General features: G+C 41.2%; 1 protein-coding gene across 1 annotated transcript in view; it reads left to right on the top strand.

The window, feature by feature from the left end:
- DDX10 (DEAD-box helicase 10) overlaps positions 1-25,019 on the top strand; it is a 324,167-nt gene that overhangs the window by 45,510 nt on the left and 253,638 nt on the right. The window contains exons 10-11 of the mRNA XM_054015515.1: positions 5,623-5,724; positions 10,095-10,182. Of these exons, the coding sequence (XP_053871490.1) occupies positions 5,623-5,724; positions 10,095-10,182 (190 nt within the window). The remainder of the gene's footprint in view (positions 1-5,622; positions 5,725-10,094; positions 10,183-25,019) is intronic.

The following is a 25,019-nucleotide window of genomic DNA, read 5'->3' as shown; positions in this document are numbered from 1 at the left end:
AAGTCCTCACATCATGATTTAAAAACTTCCAGTTATAGAAAATCCACCATTTACACTAGTTTAAACCAGCAAGTGACCCGTGCCCCTAGCTGCAGAGGAAAACATATACATCATAAAAAAAAAACAAAAAAAGCACAAGCTCCATTTTTGAATTTGCAGGGGACCTTTTAAGCCTAGCGATGGTGCAGACCAGTAGTCATCTATTAACATGTTTGTTGTCATTTGAGGAGAAAATAGCTAATCTCTTCTTGAGAAGCAAGTCTATATTTGTCTAAATAAAGCGCCTTTACTGTTGGCTTGTCTTCTCAGCAGCTAAACTACCATGAAAAATCTAAACAGATGCAAAATCTTCCAGATGGTGTTTCAAATCATTTAGTTTTCAGTTTACCCAAACCTTTGACTCTTTTGTTTTCATGTTTTGCAATGAGGAGGCACAGCAGCAGTGCCTGCCTGTCTGTTTTTCAGTTACTTCACAGTTTTTGGGCTAGTTTAATTCCAACCTGCAATATAAGACAGTCCATCCAGGCTTTTCAAAAGCCAATAGAAATATTTTGTGTGTACTTAAACTTAATTAGGTGTAAAGAAGCAGGGGAATTGCTTAAGTGAATGATTAGAACCTAGCAATCGTCATCAGATCTCTTTCAATCCCTTTGAATGTCTCAAGTCCCCCATGCTGAGAAGTATTTTTAATATTGCTTTTCTTCCTAGTAATAGCAAGTAAACAAAACAAAACACAAAGAAATTTCACTTGAAGACCTTCTTCATATTCTTGGCCTAACTTAATGTGATTCTTTTCTTAGCTTTAATACTATTTCCCTGCCTAAAGGCTCTATAAGATTTAATTTAAACTTTGAAATAATCATAATCTATGGAGACCAAGTTTTAACACTTGATTTTAATAAAATTTCCACAGTGTGTGCTTTTCACCTTCTATATATTTCTAGTTTCTGGAAAGGCAACTTATTCACTATACAGTGTGTTTGGCATTGCTGTTATTTGTAGCTTAAACATTATTATACACACAAAACTGCATTAAAACATTACTCTTGCAAAGTCAAGAACTCAAAAGTTAGGAAATGCCAGAATTAAGGTAGTTTGTGGAACTTTCTTATATCTTTGTCCCCTAGATTAAAGAGCCATCTACAATCAGAAATCTCTTCCCCATATAGGTACTTGTAGACTGTGATCAAATCACCTTTTAACCTTCTCTTGGATAAATTTACTAGATTGACCTTCGTAGTCTGTCACTATTTGACTATTATTTTCCCGATATGAAATAATTCGTATAGCTCTTTTTCTGTGTCCTTTCCAATTTTTGTTATACATATTTTGAAGTTAGGATGGCAGAACTGGACACAGTTTTCTAGTAATGCCAATGCTGCTCCTCCTTGATTATACAGCCAAGGAGCATGTTCTCCCTCTTAGCTACAACGTTGCATTGGGAGCGCATGTTCAGTTGATGGATAAATAGTTGAACTTGAGCCATGACTTTGAAATTAACCATGTCCTTTTCAGAATCACTGCTTTCTAGGATACAGCCTATTATCTTGTAAGCTGGGAGTATTGGCATGGAAAATCCTCAGCCCCTACAGTCCTTGGTTGGATTATATGAACTACAGGCTGAATCTTCTGATAATTTAGCTGCCAAACTCAAAGTCTCTACTGAGCATGTGCAAACAAATTTCCAGAAGATCATAATTTGGATGAATTTTCACAGGAATCGCAAATGGCCCGTCCCTTACAAAGAGCTGCCACTTGAAAACTTAGTCTTTACTCCAGAGCATCTCAATGAACCTGTTGTAGGAATTTAAAATGGGCAAAATAACCTATTTCCCCCACATCTCATTCTGATCCATTTTTGCTGAAACTTCCCCAAATTTTCAGCCTGAGACAGATACCCAGCACAGAAAATCTGTACAAACAAATAATAAAGGTTGACAAAATTATAAGCAAAATTAATATCAGCGTGTTATAGTGGAAAGCATTGCCCAACCTTAACTATAGTCATTGCTACTTGTGTTGCTTATAATACTGTTTGCTTTTGGGTATTAAAGTTTGTAAACTATTTTGGGATGCAGTTTTTACTAAATGAAATATTGTATGTGCTTTCTTCTGAAAAATGTGGGCCCTGTCTCAAGATTCATTAATAATTTTCATATGATGCTCTTTTAATGAGTCTGAGGATGTCCATTCATACCCACTTGGCTGCAAATTAAATGCTATCTTAGTAAAAGTTTTCCTTGAGTTCTCTTTATTCACTCTATCGCCACTGTTTTTTTGACTCTAAACCAGTCATATATCTGGATGAAAACAACAAGTTTCTCAACTACCAGAGCCGCTTCTAGATTAGAATTGAATGGGGCCCACTCCACAGTATATTTGTACCAGCTGCCTCTCTTCCTCTCACTGCCTGCTTTTCTTTCACCGTCAGCTTTACTGCCTGATGCTCAATGGCTATTGGCCTGAGCCCACAAAGCTTCATTCCAGAGGCTGGCTCAACCAGTTCTACTCACCCCACCTCCATTCTCTAGTCAACATCGGACTCCCCCTTTCGCCATTGTTGGAGTCCTCATAACTGAGAATCCCATTTATCACCTTTTCATGTTCCAGTCTTCTTTTCCTATATATTTTCTCACTGAAAAGACAATCCGATCACATCCTCCCTTTTCCTACAGAGTCCCCTCACCCCATATACCTCCTTTTCTTAATTTCTCATCCTCTTTTGGGCTCTTTGGAGAATAGGGGGCCAAGGTATACCAGAGAATGAATCTGAGGAGAGGGGTCTTTGAAAGGGAGAGATACTGGGAAAAGAATTCAGAAAGGAGAGTGAATATGTTTGAGGAGAGGCCCAATAGAGAAACCCAGTAGAGAATGTGATGGGCTGAGAGGAAGAATGAGGAATTGATGGGAGAGAGGAAGAAAAGTATATATGAAGATGATAAAGGGGAAAGGAGGAATAGATGTAGGAACAGAAGAAATGGTAAGAGTGAGCTAAAGGTAGAGGGAAAACTACTGCACAGTATAGGAAAAAATAGAGGGCAAACCAACTACTCAACAATAGATGAAGAAATACTCTAGTATAGAAGGAGAAGAAAAATAAGGCAAAGGGGAATAAAGAAGAAAACACAGGATAGGTGATATAGGTGATAAATGTTTTGTGATAAATAGGTGATAACATGTTACATAGGTGATAAATGTTTTGATACACATCAGTTGAGAAATATTATAATAAAGTAAAATTTTGAAAAGGACAGGAATAAATGGGCTGCTGCTGGTGGTAGCAATTTACTTACTGGCTTACGGTAGCTATTTACTTAAAGACATCCCTGTGAGTAGCTCCACTCCTCTAGTGCTGCTTTATACAATGGCTTTGTTTTGTTTTGTTATTTGGCCATCACCCACTATTTTTCCTTGTTGACCCCTATTTACTAGCATTCATGGGATTCTGTCCCAGTTCAATACATTTCTGAAATAAATCTGTAATGGGTTGTTCTTACCGCCATAGCGGACCTTTGTGCCTAGAGGTGGTGTTGCAAGGGGTCCTTGTCTCTGGAGCTATCTAGTGGCCACTTCCTTGGCCCTGCGATGGCTTAACTCTCTGCATCTTCCATGGCCTGGCCCTCCGGCCATCTCTCATGAAAGTTCAGCCCCCTTCTGGGATAACAAAAAGTCCAGTTAAGAGTCCAAACAAACCATTCTTCTGTCCCTCTTGGACTACACTGAAGTTCTCCATACCTTCTATGTTACTTCCTCCTGGCAGGCTTCCTTGAGCATCTCACTCATCCCTGTAGGTCTTACCTCAGGGCTTCCCACATAGGAGCCTAACCTACTCCTGCGGAGTTCCTCCCCTGCTTTTTACACTGCTTCCCTTCCCCAGACTCTGCTGCTTGTGGGGCCTATTTCAGGGCTTCCTCCACATGAGCCTACCCAGCTCCCTGTGGGTCTTTTCCAGTCTGGCTTTTTCAGGTCCTTCCCAGAGAGAGAACTCTTCTGGCTCGTCTCTCTGGGGTCTCCTCACTCTGAGTTGAGCTCTGTTTAAATGGTCTTTTCCTGATCCTCTCATGGCTGGGGTCACTATCTTATCTTGCCATATCAGCATCTGCTGGGGGCTAGCTGGTAGGTGACAGACAAGGCTGAGCCTGGCTTGCCTTAAAGGACCAGCTAGCCTGTGACAGTGTAGTTGGACTGATGTGTATTTAATGGGGAATCTTGTACAGGAATTTTCCCAGTAATCTGTACCTTTGTTGCACTGTAGATACTATGTTCAGTTGCTAAACTTGTTTGTCTTAGTTGAATTAAATATGTTTAATGTTTGTTTCGGTGAAGGTAGACTTGGAAAATACAGGTGCTAGTTGATCACTATATCTCTTTTAGTGGGATTTGTAAGCCACACTGTTTATTTACTACAGTGATAGTTATTTCTTTCTCCACATACCCCTCTCCCTCCAATTAGTTATAAGATAGGAAGCAACATAGACTTACTCCAAGGAGGAAGCCAACAAGTAGGAGACGTTAAGAATGAAGTGTAGGAGTTCTGAGCTTTCGGCCAAACATAAATCTGGGTAATTACCAAATTGACTGCATCCCAAACACCTATTAAATATACTGAAGAGAGAATCCTAGATCCAGTTTTCGTACTGACAATCAATCTCTGCTTTTATTGTTTGGCATCTAATATCTTTCAGTTCATTACTGTTTTCTGGCTTTTCTTTCAATTATACCTTGATGAATTGTCTAAATAGCTAGTCTTTCAGTAAGAATTAGATACATTTGGAGCACATACAAGTGCGATCCCGCCATGATCATATGTCACAACTCTGGGGTTAGCTGCATCTCTGCCCCTTCAAGGACTCCCCTTTAAGTCTCAAGCCTTCACCATCACCTCTCTGTGGGCTGGGACCTGCATCCTTTTCTCTTCAGACCAGAGATTTAGGTTTCTTGCAGTTCCCTTGCAACTCACTGTGCTAATTCCCAGCAGGTTTGACTTTAGTCCAGGGCCTACAATTCTGCTGTCTCCCTGGGGCTTTGACAGCATTTACCAGTAACCAGCCATTGTTCACAAAGCACAGTACTTTTACTTAAGACAAAAGTAGTACAGAGAAAATATATATAAAACAGCCAACTGTCTACACATGTGCTGAGCTTAACAGGTGTCGCCCATCTTCCACATGAAGACTGTAGTAGGTTTCCAGTCCTTCAGGCCTTTCAAGGAGTTGCGAATTAACGTTATGAATGACCAGTGACTAAAAGCTGAAACAAATAACTGGATCCTATAACACTGTACGTTTCATAACCACAGAAATCCCTCATGTGCAGAGCGGTATGGCCTAATGACATAAATCTGTGTCTGGAAGCCAGGCTCCCATGGGTTCTATCCCTACTTTTACCACTAACTCCATCTGTGATGTTGGCAAATCATGTCTCCTGTCTGCCCGTGTTTTCTCATTGCAAAATGAGGATAGTTGCCTGCTACTTGGGGATGGTATGAGGATCAAGGTTTGTTAAACTTGCTATATGTGATTCCTTTTGAGTGTTTGTGTGGTTTTTTTTTTGTTTGTTTTTGTTTGTTTTTTAAACCCATTAATCAAAGATCCTTGCTTTTCTTTTTCTTCTTTTCATCAGGTACAAAGAAGGTGGTGAAGCTTTGTTAGTACTGCTTCCCTCTGAAGAAAAAGGCATGGTTCACCAACTGTCGCAGAGAAAAGTACCTGTCAATGAAATCAAGTAAGTTACCAAAGCTTAGTGAGCGATTTCAGTCCTCTTTGACAGAGGTAGCATATGATGATTCTGTGACAGTCTTGCTTTATTAAGATACCATTAAACTGCATGTTTTACTTGCAGTTGGATTAAAAAAAGAGCTTGCATTTTCCATGTCTTTAATTTGATTTCTGTGAATGATTCAGTGCACCAACATACATTTTCCTCATTTTCCTTATAACAATATCTGTTTTATACCTTTACATGTACAAACCAAATTAGTATTTATGCCTGCTTGGAGCTTACCACCCAGCTATGCAGCCTTTATCTAAAATTACAGTGAGTTGGTGTATGTATAATCTGGAAATAGCTTTTGGCTACACTGCAGCTTTCTGCTACCCAGTTCTGATAAAGCGTGGTACTTAAAATGGTAACTCAATAAAGCTCAGAAGTCCTTGTAAATTAATATGATCTTTATTCTCAAAAGAAGAGCACAGTTACTGATTGCAACAATACTTTACCAGAGAAGAGGTTAGTATATATAACACTGGTCTACAATTTTTGAGAAGTCGTCTGCTTCAGAGATAAAATGTGCTATTTATTATGTATTTTGTTGTGCTGAATTCAAATATGACAATTAAAACAACTGATTGGCTACTGTTTCTAAGATATTTAAGTTTTTACACTTTATGTTTATGTATATTGTGTAGATAGTAGAGTTTTAAATCATAAATTGTAAACCTAGAACTTTTCATGTGTTTATGGTTGCTTTACATGATAATATTTCACCTGTCCTGGTTATGTAACACTTTAAAAATCAGCAAAAGGGTTATATAAATAAAATTTATTATGAAACAAAAGGCAAAAAACTATTATGTACATAATTTAGTCCTATTCAGTGTCTACTCGGCGCTTCTTGGCTTGTCTCTTGTATTCATTAAATGGAGCGTCTCTTGTCACTGTCCAGCAATAGTCTGCAAGCATTGATGGGCTCCATTTGCCCTGATAGCGTTTCTCCATTGTTGCAATGTCCTGGTGAAATCGCTCGCCGTGCTCGTCGCTCTCTGCTCCGCAGTTCGGTGGAATAAAATCTAGATGAGAGTGCAAAAAATGTCTCTTTAGTGACATGTTGCAACCAAGGCTTTTGTATGCTGTGAGGAGGTTTTCCACCAACAACCTGTAGTTGTCTGCCTTGTTGTTTCCGAGGAAAATTTATTGCCACTAACTGGAAGGCTTTCCATGCCGTCTTTTCCTTGCCACGCAGTGCATGGTCAAATGCATCATCTCGAAGAAGTTCACGAATCTGAGGACCAACAAAGACACCTTCCTTTATCTTAGCTTCACTTAACCTTGGAAATTTTCCACAGAGGTACTTGAAAGCTGCTTGTGTTTTATCAATGGCCTTGACAAAGTTCTTCATCAGACCCAGCTTGATGTGTAAGGGTGGTAACAAAATCTTCCTTGATTCAACAAGTGGTGGATGCTGAACACTTTTTTCCTCCCAGGCTCCAATGACTGTCAGAGTGGCCAATCTTTCTTGATGTAGTGGGAATCTCTTGCACGACTATCCCATTCGCAGAGAAAACAGCAGTACTTTGTGTATCCAGTCTGCAGACCAAGCAAGAGAGCAACAACCTTCAAATCGCCACAAAGCTGCCACTGATGTTGGTCATAGTTTATGCACCTCAAAAGTTGTTTCATGTTGTCATAGGTTTCCTTCATATGGACTGCATGACCAACTGGAATTGATGGCAAAACATTGCCATTATGCAGTAAAACAGCTTTAAGACTCGTCTTCGATGAATCAATGAACAGTCTCCACTCATCTGAATCGTGAATGATGTTGAGGGCTGCCATCACACCATCGATGTTGTTGCAGACTACAAGATCACCTTCCATGAAGAAGAATGGGACAAGATCCTTTTGACGGTCACGGAACATGGAAACCCTAACATCACCTGCCAGGAGATTCCACTGCTGTAGTCTGGAGCCCAACAGCTCTGCCTTACTCTTGGGTAATTCCAAATCCCTGACAAGGTCATTCAGTTCACCTTGTGTTATGAGGTGTGGTTCAGAGGAGGAGGATGGGAGAAAATGTGGGTCCTGTGACATTGATGGTTCAGGACCAGAAGTTTCATCCTCTTCCTCTTCCTCGTCTGACTCAAGTGAGAATGATTCTGGTGCATCAGGAACCGGCAGTCCTCCTCCATGGGGTACTGGGCGTATAGCTGATGGAATGTTTGGATAATGCACAGTCCACTTTTTCTTCTTTGACACACCTTTCCCAACTGGAGGTACCATGCAGAAGTAACAATGGCTGGTATGATCTGTTGGCTCTCTCCAAAGCATTGGCACTGCAAAAGGCATAGATTTCCTTTTCCTGTTCAACCACTGGCCAAGATTTGTTGCACAAGTGTTGCAGCATATGTGTGGGGCCCACCTCTTGTCCTGATCTCCAATTTTGCAGCCAAAATAAAGGTGATTAGGCTTTCTTAACCATAGTGGTTATACTGCGCTTTTGTGATGCAAAAGTCACTTCACCACAAACATAGCAGAAGTTATCTGCACTGTTCACACAAGTACGAGGCATCTCTGCTCACTTTGGCTAAACAGAAATGTGTCCCTTTGTAAAATCAAATACTGACAAATAAGAGAGCACGACACTGTATGATTTCTAGAGCTGATATAGGGCAATTTGTTCAGCAGAGTGATGTAAGCTTCGTTATGATTGCATCATCCATGACTTCTAGGAATAACATGATGCAATTCATATCATGTATGACGCAATACCAGCTTCAGATTGCATCATTCATTGTTTTGCCTAAAAAGCAAGTACTGTCCAAACCCAGTCATAGATTTATACATAGATCCAGTCAAAGATGTATTTTAGTCATTTCTGGTTTAAATTGAGATCCCTTCCCTTTATAACTCACTTATCCTCTGCCATTCCCAAGTCAAGGGTCGTATATACTGACCCAATAGCATATCTTGAAAACTAGAGCCAATCAACAATTTTAAGCATCATTTTTGTTCTCAGTGACCCAGAATTAGTAAAGTTTGACTACATTTATTTCAGAAGCATTTTGGCTGTAGAATAGTGTAATTTCTTGCACAGGATTTTTATCAAAGCTTTGTTGCCCAGACAGACTTAATCACTATACGGAGAATGTCTGATTCTTGATAGCAGGGTTCTCGGAGGAGGGCCTATCATTTATTGTACAGTGCTGCATAAACAGATGGCATATAGTAATGTCATCTGGATCTAGAACCTCTTGAGTGAAATAGTGAAGTTTGTCAAAAGACCGTTTTCCTCTACTAATTGAAGCATATCTAACTGTGCTATTCAGGAGCCTGGGAGGTACAGATGCCTGGGACTAGAAAGTGGGGAATAGAGGTAGATGGAAAAGGAATGCAATGCAAAGACTAAATGATCAAACTATTAATAGCTTGAATGAAAACAGAAAAGTAAAGCAATTCGTTAGGTGGCTGACACACATTTCACTAGGTATAATGGAGGCTGCTGTAACAAAGCAGTTGTGGCTTATCTCATTAAGTTCAGATCTTGGGATACTTTTATGTCACATAATCTCAATATTCTTTAGTTTTGCCCATCTATAAAATGTACATAATAGAGCAGGGGTAGGCAACCTATGGCACGCGTGCCAAAGGTGGCACGCAAGCTTTTTCTTCAGTGGCACTCACTCTGCCCGGGTCCTGGCCACCGGTCCGGGGGGCTCTGCATTTTAATTTAATTTTAAATGAAGCTTCTTAAACATTTTAAAAACCTTATTTACTTTACATACAACAATAGTTTAGTTATATATTATAGACTTTTATAGAAAGAGACCTTCTAAAAACATTAAAATTTATTACTAGCTCGCGAAACCTTAAATTAGAGTAAATAAATGAAGACTCGGCACACCACTTCTGAAAGGTTGCTGACCCCTGTAATAGAGAAAAACTTTACTGGTACCTCTCAGGGGTATTGGGTCTTATTTAAGCTTTGAAAAATGCTATGAGATCTTCTCGTGAAGGGTGCTATCTTGGAATAAAATATTAGTACAATACATTACATTTCCTTCTCTGGTTCTGAGTTCATTCTCTACATTTTATAAATTGAAGAAGTGTTTTAATAATTTTGGCTTTACCTTTTAAAAAAAACTTTTTCCTCTCAACAATCTGTTCTCTGGATCAAAGGTCCAAGTTCCTGTTTGCCTTGCCTGCATTATTCATTTAAGGAGATTGATCTTCATGATTTTAGCGAAACCTTGTTCACAGTAGCGATAGCTTTATGCATTTTAAAATAATACAGATGGAATGAAAATGTACTCCTGGGAACTTAATATGGGCTTCTTAATACATTTTCTAAAGGTAAAATAATTTTCCTTTTTTATTAGAATCAACCCTGAAAAGCTTGTAGATGTCCAAAAGAAGATGCAGGCTTTTTTAGCTCAAGATCAAGAGTTAAAGGAGAGGGCTCAAAGGGTAAGTTGTCTATAACACAGCCCTGTGAAGGCATGTTTGTTAAATAGAACTACTGTTACAATAACTGCCTTGCCAACTGTTGCTAAGGCAAATGTACATGGAACTGCTAAATATGATCATTTTTAAATCTAAAAAATTAGACACCATTGGGAAATAATGATCTTGTTTTAGGAGTTGTGACAAGTATTTTAATCTTCTCTTTGTCATCCTCTTTTCCACAGTGGAGATGGGATTACATACATTCTTCTTTAATTAACTGACAGTTCTTTTGATTGAAGGACCATAGACATATTTCTAGTTCTTTCTGCTATGGCTTTTCTTCCGGGAGCCGATATAGAGCATGTTAAAAATACTAATTGGTTATCAAAGTTTAAAAAAAAAAAAAAAGACCTTGCTGAAACTGGCAAATATGACTGCTGATCTTAAATAATTTGCCCAGAAAATTTAGTCTTCAAATCTGTATAATTTTGAAAAATACAAAAGTAACTTTATACCTCAAATGCCCACATTTATAATCAAGGTTTTCATTGTCGCACCTCCTGGATGTACAGGGTAATCCATCCCTTAAGTGATGGAAAATCCATATGTCGTGGCTATAAGGAGGACTGTGCCTTCGACCCCTTTAGTCCATCTGTCTTAGGTATCTAAGGGACCCCTATCACCATAGCATCTGAGCATCTTTTAGTTTTTATGTACTTATCCTCTCATCACTCTGAGGCCGAGAAGTATTATCACTACCATTTTACAGGTAGGGAACTGAGGTACAGAGAGACTGTGACTTGCCCAGGGTTGCACAGATTGTTTGTGATGGAATTGGGAGTTGAACCTAGGTCTCCCTTGGACCATTGGATTCCTTAGGAGACAGGTCTGGCTTCCTGCACTTCATTCTGGGTAGGACCATGCACTTCAACCGTGCTCAGATGGGATTTCTGGGCTGTGGCCGTGGAGATTTCTGGGCTGCAGCCAGGCCTGCCAATGTGGGGGGAGGGGCAATTGCCCCAGGGCCTGGGCGATTTAAAAGGGCCCTGGGGCCTGGCCACTGCCAGCAGCTCAGTGGGGCTAAGTCATGCTTCCTGTCCACCCTCGCTCCGCATTGCTCCCGGAAGCGGCCGGCATGTTCCTGTGGCCCCCGGGGAGGGGGTCTCCGTGCGCTGCCCCCGCCATGAGAGCTGACTCCGCAGCTCCAAGTGAGTTCTTAGTGAGGTGGGGGGAAAAGTATTAATTTGGATATATAGGCAAGGATTAGGACAGGAACCTAATAGTCAGGATAGGGCTGTTGGAGGAAGTAATTTGTCTTACCACCCTTCTGCTTACCCCACATCCTAATTGCCCTTCTCCATCCACTCCCTCAGAAACTCTGATGGAGCATAGAACCCCCTAAAATCTCTGTCTTGCTTTGTTACACATGCACACCAAAAACAAACAAGCAAACAAAACCCAAACCTGTTAAATGTTGTTAAGATTGCAAAGTCAAGAACTCAGTTAGGAAATGCCAGAATTAAGAGTGCCCATGCAACCTTAATTTTGCCCCCTTTTATGTATGAATTATGATAGTCTTTTATTTCATGTATCAGAGGGGTAGCCGTGTTAGTCTGAATCTGTAAAAAGCAACAGAGGGTCCTGTGGTACCTTTAAGACTAACAGACGTATTGGGAGCATAAGCTTCTGAAGAAGTGAGGTTCTTACCCACGAAAGCTTATGCTCCCAATACGTCTGTTAGTCTTAAAGGTGCCACAGGACCCTCTGTTGCTTTTTATTTCATGATCACACATTATTTTTTCCATAGAATGGACATGTTATGGGGATGAATCAGGTTGTGTAGTGAAGGAGGCTGCTGTCTGCAGGACTCCTGCCTCATTTGTTGCAGAAGTTGGAAGGTGTGTGATGAATGAGGCAGGAGACTGCAGGAAGAGAAAGTATGGAGTCATGGCAGAGGCAGTTGAATGCTTTCCTGGGGAATTGGATTCTGGCCCTGCCACTACCACAGACTTTCTTTGTGATGCTGAGCAAGTCACTTAAACCAAACTTTTTACAGGTGCTCACAAATTGTATTCCTCATTTTCTGTGTACCTGACTTGAGATTCTTGGTCTAATTCGCAGAAGTGCTGAGCACTCTCAACTGCAACTGAAATCAGTGGGAGCTCTGCTGGAATATATAAAGTGCTATATAATGCTAAGTACGCTGTAAATTCAGGTCCTAGGTGTCTCAAATTGGCAACCCAAACCAGTGGAAACCTTAGCGTCTAAAGTTTCCACTGCCACAGTTCCCCATCTGTAAAATGGGGATAATACCACCCTCCCACTTCACAGGGGTGTTATGAAAATAAATTTGTTAATGTTTGTGAAACACTTAGATTCTGTAGTGAGGAGTGCCACAGAAAAGCCCATGAAGAAATTAATAGTTCTGTCTTCAGACCAAGGTTTGAATAGTGAATAAGGCATGGAGCCACACAATAAACAATGAGAAGGACACACAATATTGGATAGCTACTCCTTAAGTGAGTACCATCCATCCTGTGCTCTGAATGAGACAGGGTCCATGTGATCGTATAATTAACAATGATATCATAACGCATGCACACAAGAAAAAACAAATTCCGTTATGTGGCATCATATTGACATCTACTTTAGATCATCAGCAGGGTTGGAACTTCAGTTACACCGTGCAGACCTCTGCCACTTGAGCTAACAGAGTAATTCATAGTAGTAATAGGTTGTAATCCTCTATGTACAAGCCATTAGAGGGGGGTGAGACACTTTGTCAATGGGTTTCAAAGGTGTTTGTGCACATCAGAGGAATGGTGAGACTCAGGAATCTTGTGTTCGATTCTGGGCTGGGGAAGGGAGTGTTCTCTAGTGGGCACAGACTCTTAACCCTCCCCCCACTCCAAGCGTGACCCCTTCTGCTCTGTTCCCTCTAGTTTGTCCCTGTACCAATCCTGTCTCTCCCCCACTCAGGCTCCTTGTTTTAGTCCCAGTCTGTGCTCTTCAGGTTTCTCACCCCCTCCTGGCTCTTCCCCTGATCTACCTCTCTCTGCCCTGTCCAATGGATGGACATTAGTGGGAGTTTTGCTTGAGTAACAACAATGAGGTCAGGTCCTTAGTTAGTTAAAATGACCATTGATGACTATTGAATGTTTATTTTTAAAAGTAATTTTGTTTATGAAAGGTGCCAGATTGATGGCTCTGGACTGAAATCCTAAGACATTCAGCTGTAACATGAGAACGGCAGCGCAAGTTTCCCCTTGTTTCCTCCTTGGCAAAGCATTCTTTAGACCAAAATACCTGGTGGCATATCATGATCATCTGCAACTGTAACTCTGTTTTACGGTTAGATAAATTTACATAGGACATGATGGAACAGCTGGCTAGGAAGGGGTGAGAGCAGTAACAAATGAATGTTCTTTGGCTTAGGTTGACAAAACTAATAAACCATTTCCCTTTCAATTGCTTCTTCTGCATTGGCTCTTTAAGATTTGTGGTTTTTATTTTTTTTAAAGGGGGATCAATTTAAATGAGGTTAGTTGAAACAGTCTTAACATTTCCAAGGTCAAACAAGGGCTTTTCTTTCAGGCTGGTGGATCTAATGTTAAAGCTACCCTGAAAATCCAATTTCTATTACAGTTTTTATAATAGAGTTTAATACAAATGTAAAATCAAAGTATACTCTCTTACAGATGAATATGTGTATGGGGTCAGTATACAAAATTCTTAACTTATGGAAAAAAGATGCATCAGGCATGGGCTCTTCCTTTACACAGGATGTGTGTGTACGAGCCTAGTTGTTCCTGCTCTTTAGAGCAATGACTGTATCACAGCTGATATCTTAACCTCGGAATCATACCCAGAATGCTGGTTTTATCAAGGGCATGTGTTACAGGTCTGTCTGGCCTGGCTGTCTTTTTGATCAGGCAGATTGTTGAAACTTACAAGAATTAAATTATCTGCCTGTATGCCAGAAAGAATCATGCAGGCAGGGGGTGGGTGGGTGTGGTGTGGTGTGCGTACTCAGGTGAATTCATAGTATAATGATGGTCGTGGCCTCCCAGCTGAAGGATATGTGGGCTCTTAGTGTTGAGCTCCTCATCATGCCTGAGTTTAAAAATCCTATTGGAGAGACATTTTTAAAAGGGTGGGGAAAAAAGTTATGATTGGTGAAGAGGCTTACAGTGTAGATTAATGACAGCTAATCAGATTCAGATTACTGTAGCCCTTCAAACAATTTAGCATGTTAAACATTCATATTAGAATGAAAATAACATGTTGGTTGTTGGATGATTTAAGGAGTTGATGGTTCATTTGGAAGGAGATGAGTGGGCATGAAGGGCAAGGAACGAAATTTTCAAAAATCACACCGGCTCTGCAGCTTCCTGTTGAAAATGGAAGGTTAATTTTGGAGAGTGGTACATATGGGCCCTGCCAGAGAGGGGTGAATTAATGATTCTTGAAGGAAAATATAAGGCCGATACATTCACTGCTTCCTCTAGTTTGATAGGGAAGGCTTAGATGTTGAACTGGTATATATCCGTCACTTCCTCATCAGTTCTTGGAGGGACTAGCAAGAAGTTATAATAGTATAGTCCATTAAAACTTCATATTCAGTCAAGTTTTATTGCTCCAATTTTTGCTGTAGCAGACCAATAAAAAAGCACATTGTTGTGTATGTGTATTTTGTATATTGAAAACTACAATGTGAGAAAGATATAACTAAATCAAAATTGTGGCTAATTTTATATTGTTGCAATAGAACCCCAATCCTGATTTGGGGAGGGTAGATGCTACTATAATTGAAATATTCATATAATCCAGCTTTGACATTTGGTGTTAATTCTCCATAATGGTGCAAACTTTGAATTCATCCAATAATATTTTTATGGCTGAAAGCAATACCAAAAAAGTGGAAATGTCAGCCAGCATTATCCACTCGTTCCTGCTAAAACAGCGGGAGCAGCTAATTAAAGGTTCAGGCTGACATATTTTTTCCCCTTTTGGCTGTCCAATGTGGGTGCAGATGGGCTTCGAAACCTAAGAGGAATCACTTTTAATTTTAAAATGGTGACAGCAGTTTGTGTGTGTTTGAAAACACATCTTTCAGAGGGATGATGGATTTGTGCTTAAGGCACCAAAATCAGATCTGAGTTCAGTTTATGGCCTTGTTACATATTTCATGTAATAGCTTGGGGAAGTCACTTAATCTTTCTGTGCCTCATCCGGTAAAATGGGGGACACGTCTCTCCCACCCTTTTTGTCACTTCTCTGTTTACCCTTGGGGCAGGTACTGTCTCTTACTAGGTGTATCTGCAATGCCTAGTTCCATAGCAATTTATCTCAGTTGGGTCCTCTAGGAGCTACTGTGATGATAATTGGCCAAGCCTTTGTAGCCTTACACTCAAGCTTGGTGACATTTCTGTATTTGGCTGTAATGCAATAACTTTTGAAGGTTGAATTCAGTCCAGAATTTCAGAGCATGTTCTATCCATCAGAGGGTAAGAACCCTATTGCTTTGGTGAAGATCTGAAAACCAGAAGGGGGAAAGGGGGACAAATTGGGCCTAGGGCATTTGGTTAGTACTGCTAGCAGCTTCACCCACACTTGGTTGCTTTTGTAGTGTATTGTCCACTCCAGGGGCTGCTTGCATTCCTCTATTTGCCCCCAGGAACTCCCTATGTGCCACCATCTCATCCCCCTGTACTTCGGGGTCTTGCTGCCGGCTGCTCAACCTCACCCTCATAACAAGGGCTCTGTCCCTCATGCTCTCTCCCCCCCCCCCCAGTAGGGTCCCCCATTTTTTCATATTCCAGAGTCTGTGTGTGTCCCTCAGCATGCCAGGGGCTCTGTTCCTCAGATCACACTAGGTCCTCTTTCTTTCCCCCTTATTCTTTCCCATACCCATTGATTGGATGTGGCATTCAGAGGTTAACATATTGCATCCAAAGAGAGAAATGCCATTAAGTTGAGCATATGTCCTCAAAATTCCTCCAAAAGGCAAACTGAAATTCAAAAATTCTGTCGTGGAAACAAATTGACCCTTACATGGATCATAAGAAGAACATCTACTGCTTGAACTTAACCTACTATTGCTACCAGTTACTCCTTATCATCAATAGTAGGAGGAGAAGACACACGCCTTGCCACTAGATTTCACAACTTTGCTAGAAAGAGGAATGTTGAGGCTTGGGAATCCTAGGTTCTCTAGTGGTTACAGAGTCTCTTGCTTGTCCCCTTCTATCACTATCTCCTAGCATGTGTCCCTTACAATCTGTCTTCCCCTGCCCCGCAGCTTCTTTTGGCTGCATCTGTCTGCTCCTCATCTCTGTGCATTCCAGTCAAGATGCTTTCTGCTTCTCCTGCTACCTGAGTGCCACCAGAATGGGCACATGGAGAACACACGAGTCTCCCTGCTCTTGTTTCCTGTGCCTGGCATCACAATGGATCCTGGCAACTGAGAGGAGCAATTGTAGGGAGAATCCTGCTCGGTCCCTGCTACTCTGGGACAGAGCATGCACAGTACAGTTGGACTCCTTAGAGAATTTAGCTGCCAAACTCTAACAGCAGTCTACTGATCGTGTGAACAGTGATTTTTGGAGGCTCATAGCGTGGCCAGATTTGGATGGATGTTTATGGGGATGCCAAAAGGCACATCCCTGTCAGCAGGGCAAAAACACTGCCAAATTTCAAATCCCTGCTCCAAAGCCTGGAGGTGCTCAAGCTTGTCAGTGAAATGGTTATAATATTTTAATATGGGCAAAACTGTGTATTTTCCCCATACTTAATTTTTAGCAACAGTTCTGTTTTTGCTGAAAATTAAAAAATACTAGAAGGGTGCGGAGACCTGTCATGGGAAATCTCAGGCTGAAAATGTATAGTTTGGGAAAATAAATGAGTGATTGAAAATGGAGCCCTATAATAGGAAGTACTGTGCTACTGTGGCTCTAGGCATACCTACAAGTAATACCAATAACAAAAATTAGCATTAAAGTGACCTGCCAATGGAAAACATGAGTTTGAGTTTTTTGCTGCTTTCAGATGTAAAATATCTCTTGCTTCCTCATTTTCCCTTAGAAAAATAATTATGTATTTATGTTATAGGAGTACCTAGAGGCCCCGGTAGGGATCAGGACTGATTGATTGGTTTTGTTGGATGATCTCTTGGGGTTCACAAGGGTATGGAAAACATTCTTACCCTCTAACTGAAAGGTCAGAAATATTGAATCATTAACAGAAATGATTTCTCCCAAGTGTGTTGGTTTTAAACAGTCAGAATAAAAATCATTTCTCATCTCAGTTAGGTTTCTGTTTATTTGTTCTGGTTTTCTAGTAGCCCCTAGAGTCTTCTAGGTCAGGTTTTGTTGTAAATCAAAACCATCCAGGCCTCCTTTTGTACCCTGTTTCCCCGAAAAGAAGACATCCTCCGAAAATAAGGCCTACTTACAGTTTTGCCTCTCGTTGTAATATAAGGCATCCCCCCGATAATAAGACCTCCCCGATAATAAGGCATCCACCGATAATAAGGCATTTTTCATTTCTGAAAAATAAGACATCCCCTGAAAATAAGACCTAGCGCATCTTTGGGAGCAAAAATTAATATAAGACACTGTCTTATTTTCGGGGAAACAGGGTAGAGCAGCAGCACAAGAGCCAGCAAACAGAGTTGAAAACAGGGGAGTTTGAATGGAGATCTGTTGGAGAAGGGAGGCAAACCCGTGTTCGTTAGCAGTGAGTGAGTTTGTTTGCTTGCTGGTTTGTTTTAGTTTACAAAGTTTGATGGTGGGCAGTGTGTTGTGAGAGAAACAGAGCCTTTGATCACAGCTGAACCTTGACTGGGAGCTTCCCTCATCAGCAGACCTATAAAGGCAGCCAACCGGCCAGCCAGTGGCATAGGAGCCAGCAAACATAGGTGAAAACAGGGAGTTTGAGTGGGAGTTTGTAAGGGGAGTTTGGTGTTTGTATGTGTGTTTTGGTTTTTCTTCCTTGACAAGAGCTTAGGAGGGAAGGCTATGACAGCTATGCTGACAGCAGTGGTAGTGACCTGAGAAGCTACAGTGAAGATGACTGGATGTGGAAGCTGTGGTGATGTACAATATCCTGAAGAGGGTACCTGAAAGTTGCTTTGTTTGAAGTGCTGCCTGATAGATCGGATGGAAGAGAAGATCTGAGGTTTGGAGATGCAGACAGAAACTGTGGTGAGGTTTCGAAGGGGATTTGAGCAGGTGATGGAGGGAAGGAGAGGCGAGGCTCAAGACTTGCAGATGCATGCTGTACTAGAGAACTGTGAGGGTAGACTGTTGGATGAAGAAAGTGGCTAGTGGAAGCAAGTGACTATGAGAACAAGGCAGAGGAAAAGACCAGCTTGTGAAGGGGGAGAGAGCTGAGGAACATGTTCGCTGAGTTGGCAAATGAAGGGGAGACACAGGCAGTAACATAACATGGGAGAGCAAGGAAGAAGAGAAGAATGGCCAGTCCTACAAGAATTGGGTAAGAGACAATGGCAGTAGCCAAAGTTTGGAGCTCCAGGAGGATAGAGGATGACTCACAGAAGATTGCAAGTGAGAACAAAAGACACAGAAACTTTGCAACCAGAAAGAACAGAAGGGGAAAGGTCGAATAATTGTACCAACACCAGGAAGAGTCAGGTCTATGTGATTGGGGACTCCCTACTAAGAAGAACAGAAAGGCCTGTCACCAGAGCTGATCTGGAGAACAGAAAGGTGTGCTGTCTGGTGGGAGCTAAGATACTAGAGGCTGAAGAGGATTCTAGTGGGAGTAGGAAAGAGTCCACTAACCGGCCTTCATGTGGGAACAAATGATACGGCTAGATTCTCGATGAGGTGCATCAAGGAAGACTACGCCAGGCTGGGGAAGATCCTTAAAGAAATGGAGGCTAAGGTGATCTTCTGTGGAAGTCTACCTGTCTGGAGGAGAGCAAAGGCAAGACAAGGTTATGATGATCAAAAGGTGGCTCAGTCAGTGGTGTTATAAGAAGGGCTTTGGCATATTTGATCACTAGCAGACATTCAGGGAGGACTGTTCTCATGGGATGGATTCCACCTAGATTAGGGAAGTAAATAGACTTCTGGGAAGGAGGTTGGCACAACCGATTGATTAAAAGAGCTTTAAACTAGGAATTTGGGGGAGATGGTGGCGAGAGCTCATGTAATCTCCACACCTGATTCTAATATTGAGTGGGAGGAAAATCAAGTAAAAGAGGATACACCAATGGAGAAAGGAACAATAGAGTGTAGGAGAATGGACAACAAGAGGAAAGAGAATGACAGTCACTGTCAGGTTGGTGATAGATACTGGTAGTAAAAAGTTTGTACCTAATCGGGTGGGGATTCTGGGTGAAGACAAGCAGAAACAGCTAAGATGTCTGTACAAAAGTGCAAGGAGCCTAGGTAACAAAATGGAGGAACTAGAACTACTGGTGCAGGAAGTTAAACCAGTTATTATAGGGATAATGAAAACATGGTGGAATAGTAATTATGATTGGAATACAGGTATAGAAGGGTATGTGCTGTTCAGAAAAGAAAGGTAAAGGTGGAGGAGTAGCATTGTATATTAAAGATGAGATACACTGTAAAATTAGAAGTGATGCAATGGATAAACTGGAATCTGTTTGGGTCAAAATCACTTTGGGGAAGAAAGATAACAGAGGTTCCTCTGGGATAGTGCTTGGTCTGCTACAGAGCCCCAGGATCCAATTTGGATATGGACAGAGATCTGTCTAATATACTACTGAGAATTGAGTGATTATGGGAGATTTTTATTTCCCAGATATAGATTGGCGCACAAGTGCTGTTGATAATTGTAGGGCCCACATATTTCTGGATGTGATAGCCGACAGATTTTTTCACTAAATAACAGAGGGGTAGCTGTGTTAGTCTGAATCTGTAAAAAGCAACAGAGGGTCCTGTGGCACCTTTAAGACGAACAGAAGTATTGGAGCATAAGCTTCACTTGCGTCTGATGAAGTCGGCATTCACCCACGAAAGCTTATGCTTCAATACTTCTGTTAGTCTTAAAGGTGCCACAGGACCCTCTGTTGCTTTTCACTAAATAGTCACTGAACCAACAAGGGGTGATGCCATTTTAGATTTGTAATGGTAATTAGTGAAGACCTCATAGAAGAACTGGTTGTAGAGGATAACTTTGGTTGGAGTGATCATGGGTCAATTCTATTTAAACTCCAATGGAAGGATAAACAAAAATAGATCTGCAAGTAGGGTCCTTGATTTCAAAACTACAAACTTTAATAAATTAAGGGAATTGGTTATGGACGTGGGTAGACTGAATAACTCAAGGATCTGAATGTGGAGGAGGCGTCTTGGGATTAATTTCTTTAACTTTGACTTTAAGTATCTGAAGCCTTCATCCCAAGCAAGGGGAAAAATTCGTAGGGAAAGCTTGCAGAGCAAGCTGGATGAACAAGTATCTCAAACAGGTTATTCAGAGAAGGAAGAAAGCCTACAAGAAATGGAAGAACTAATGGATCAGCAAGCAAAACTGCCTCATTGAGGTCAGAAAGTGTATGGAAAAAGTGAAAAAAGCCAAGCAGAGTTGGACCTTGCAAAGGAAATTAAAACAAATAATGAAAGGTTCTTTAGCCACATAAATAAAGAAAAGAAGGAAAGAAGAAACACTGAGGAGATTAAAAATAATCTAGGTATGGTCCAATACCTAAATGAATACTTTGCCTCAGTTTTTTATAAGAGTAATGAGGAGAATGGGGGCAGTGGCCGGGTGGCTAATGGGGACAGTGGCAAGGTGGCTAATGGGAACAAGGATATGGAAGAAGAAATTACCACATCCAAAGTGGAAGCCAAACACAAACAGTTTACTGGGACCAAATCAGGCGGCCTGGATAATCTCCATCCAAGAATATTTACAGAACTGGCGCATGAAATTGCAAGCCCAATAGCAAGAATAGGTAATGAATCCATAAACTTGGGGGTTGTACTCTGACTGGAGAATTGAAAACATAATACCTATATTTAAGAAAGGGAAAAAAACAGTGATCTGGGAAACTACAGGCCTCTTAGTTTGACCTGAGTTCTATGCATGTTCTTGAACAAATTTTGGGGGGAAAAAAAAAAAATTAAAGACATGGAGGTAAACAGTAATTGGGATAAAATACAGCATGGTTTTATAGAAGTTTTATATTGTGCCAGACCAACCCAGTCTTTCTTTGAGAAGATAACCGATTTTCTAGACAAAGGAAGTGCAATAGATCTAGTCTACCTGGATTTTAATAAAGCATTTGAAACAATTCTACATGGAAAATTATTACTTAAATCGGAGGACATCAAGATTAATATAAGAATATTAATATAAGAATTAAATTAAGGAACTAGTTTAAGGGGAGACTGCAAAGGTTCATGCTGAAAGGTGAATGCAGGCTGGAAAGAAGTTACTGGTGGCATTCCACAAGTATCAGTCTCAGACCAATATTATTTAACATTTTCATTAATGATCTTGACACAAAAAGTGTGAGTGCTATTATAATTTGTGGATGACACAAAGTTGGGAGGTATTGCCAAAGTTGGGAGGACCAGAATTTCATATAAGAAGATATGGATGACCTTGAAAACTGGAGTAATGGAAATGAGATGAAATTTAATAGTACAAAGTTGTGCACTTGGGAACTAACAAGAATTTTTGCTCTGAACTGAGGACTCAAGTGACAGAGAAGTAGAAAGACCTGGGTGTATTGATTAGTCACAGGATCAGCTGCCAGTGTGATGTGGCCATGAAAAAGGCTAATGCAACCCTAGGATGCATCAGGTGGGGTATTTCCAGTGGAGATATGGAAGTATTATTACCATTATACAAGGTACTGGTAAGACGTCATGTGGAATACTGAGTGGCATTCTGGTCTCCCATGTTTAAGAAAGATGAATTCAAACTTGAACAGGTGCAGAGAGAGGCTACAAGGTGGTCAGGAGAATGGAGATCCTGCCGTATGAGAGGAGACTCAAAAAGCTTGCTTTGTTTAGCCTAACCAAATGAAGGCTGAGGGGAGATATGATTGCTCTCTATAAATATATCAGAGGGATAAATACCAGTGAGGGAGAGGAGTTATTTAAGGTAAGGGCCAATGTTGACACAAAACCAAATGGACATAAACTGGCCATCCACAAGTTTAGCCTTGAAATTAGATGGAGGTTTTGTAACCATCAAAGTAATGAAGCTCTGGAACTGCCTTCCAAGGGGGGCAGTGTGGGTAAAAAACCTAACTGGCATCAGGATTGAGCTTGATACGTTTGTGGAGTGGATGATGTGATGTGATTGCTTACAATGGCATGTGCTCCATCTGCAGCTGCTATTAGGAACATCTCCAACAGCTGGAAATGGGACATCAGATGGGGATGGCTCTGAGTTACTACAGAGAATTCTTTCCCAGATGTCTGATTGGTGGGTCTTGCTCATATACTCAGGATTTGACTGATCACAATATTGGGGGTTCAGAAGGAATTTTCCCACAGTTCAGATTGGCAGAGACAGTGGGTGTTTTTCATCTTCCTCTGCAGAATGGGGCAGAGCTCACTTGCTGGTTTGAACTAGAGTAAAAAGTGGATTCTCTCTAACTTGAAGTCTTGAAATAAAGATTTGAGGACTTCAGTAACTCAGCCAGAGGTTATAGGCCTACTACAGAAGTGGGTTGGTGAGGTTCTGTGGCCTAAGATGTGCAGAAGACCAGATTGGGTGATCATGATGGTCCCTTCTGGCCTTAAAGTCTATGAATCATGAAAAAATGGGCACAAGTCCCTTTTTTCCCCTTTACATTTGATTTTTACCAAGCAGATGAAAACACACGCTTCACACAGGCCAGTGTGGAGAAATGTTCTGCCGTTAAGGGTGAAAGAGTTGGGGAATCTGCTGTTCCCTTTCATAATCTTTAACAAAATGTTAAGAAATAATGCTACTAGAACTGCACTTGATTTACACACGAATAGTTAAGGCTACAATTATATCACAGAAGTCACAGAATCCATGACTTCCAGAGATCTCTGTGACATTTTCCATTTCAGCCCCAAGCTGTCAGCGGCAGGTTCACTCCCCTCCCTCCCCCCCGGCAGCTCCCAGCTACTGGGCAGCAGGGGGACCCTGGAGTTCCCAGCAGCTGTCCAGCCCCTGTGGGCAGCAGGGGTGACCCCAGAGACCCAGTAGCTATGGGTGCTGGACCCTCCTTCCTCCTCATTTTGTCATGGATATTTTTAGTACGTCATGGACAGGTCAAGGGCTTCTTTGAATTTTTGTTTATTGCCTGTGACCTGTCGATGGCTTTTACTAAAAATGTCCATGACAAAATCTTAGCCTTACTAATAGTTAAATACAAAGTGGTAACCACACCAAGCATTTTCATACTGTAGAGACTCTGGGTGGCAATTACTTAGCTACTCTTCTGCCACCAGTATATGATGATATAAGAATTTGCAATTTATGCTCCTAATAGATTGTGTACTGTGTCCACATAGCGAATGAACAAGGCTTGAGGTTGAGGAAAATGTGTACTGAATGGGACTCAAATCAAAGAATAGGTTACAGGATTATTGGACCACTGCACTTAAATAGAAAGATCTAGAACAGGGGTGGGCAATAAATTTCGCGAACTTTGGTAAGTTGTCACGGGCTGCACCTTTCTACTATATTGATGGAGGGGATGTGGGGTCTGAGAGGGAGTTTGGGTGCAGGAGGGAGTTCTGACCTGGAGCAGGGGGTTGGGATGCAGGAGGGGGGTGTGAAGTACCGGCTCAGGCCGGGAGGCGCTTACCACAGGTGGCTCCCAGCTGGCAGCGCAGCAGTGCTCAGGCAGGCTGCCTACATGCCATGGCCCCATGCTGCTCCCGGAAGTGGCTGTGGCTGGCTGCTGCTGGCATGTCACTTGGGGGAGGGAGGCAGTGGGTCTGAGCACGGGACTTCTGGCGGCTCAAATTCAGAGATTGCGAGGGGGCAGAGGAGGCCGGACAGAAACGTTAGTCATGGCGGGCTGGACAGAAATGTTAGACAGGCCAGATCCGCCCTGTGGGCTTTATTTTGCCCACCCCTGATCTAGAGTGATACTCAGATTTTTTTTTTTTTTGTGGCTCATGTTACAAACTACCATTTAATGAAGATCAGCTCAGCCTTTCCTTTGCTACATTGAATCCTTGTACATGTACAAGCAAAACCAAAAGAGTAAATTCTACTAATACTGCAAAACATGAGAAATTACCATATTACCTTCAACATTTCTGTGGAGATGAAATTAAGTCCATTTGTCAGCAAGTGTATATACTGAGTTTTGAGTTATTGATGAATAGATTTTAAAGATTTTTTTTTTTAAAGTGGGGGGAAAAAATGTCAAGTCTGCTTTATTGTATCTCAGACAACAGGAGGCCACCTCAGAATTCCATGAACGAATCAACAAAGAAGAGAGTCATGTAATTTTTCAAGTGATGCCCCAAAACAGAAATTACAGAATGGTTACATTGGAATAAACAGTGATTTACTCTGTGATGCACTGCTTTGCCAATGAAGGTTGCCTAGTGTTATAGCAGTGATTTTTCTAGTTTTTGATTGCAGTCTGGATAGAACAAAGCTGTAAGCAGTATCTGCAGCCAAGGTTGTTTCAACAGAGGAGTTGCGGGGAGGAAAAAACCTCCCATAAAACAAATTCTACTAGTTGTTAAAAATGGTTTCCAAGGATGGAGCAAAGAGCTTAAATTTTAAGAAGTAAAGGAGAGATGATTTTGGCAAGTGAGAGAAGTGTACTTAATAAGATAGGGGACAGGAAGCAATATGAAATAAGTGGACAGACTAAACGTTTGAGATGGTAGGAAAGGTGAGGAAAAAAAAAA

Source organism: Malaclemys terrapin, chromosome 1 (genome assembly GCF_027887155.1).
Source record: "Malaclemys terrapin pileata isolate rMalTer1 chromosome 1, rMalTer1.hap1, whole genome shotgun sequence".
Classification (NCBI taxonomy): domain Eukaryota; kingdom Metazoa; phylum Chordata; order Testudines; family Emydidae; genus Malaclemys; species Malaclemys terrapin.
This window is presented reverse-complemented; position numbering and strand designations above follow the sequence as displayed.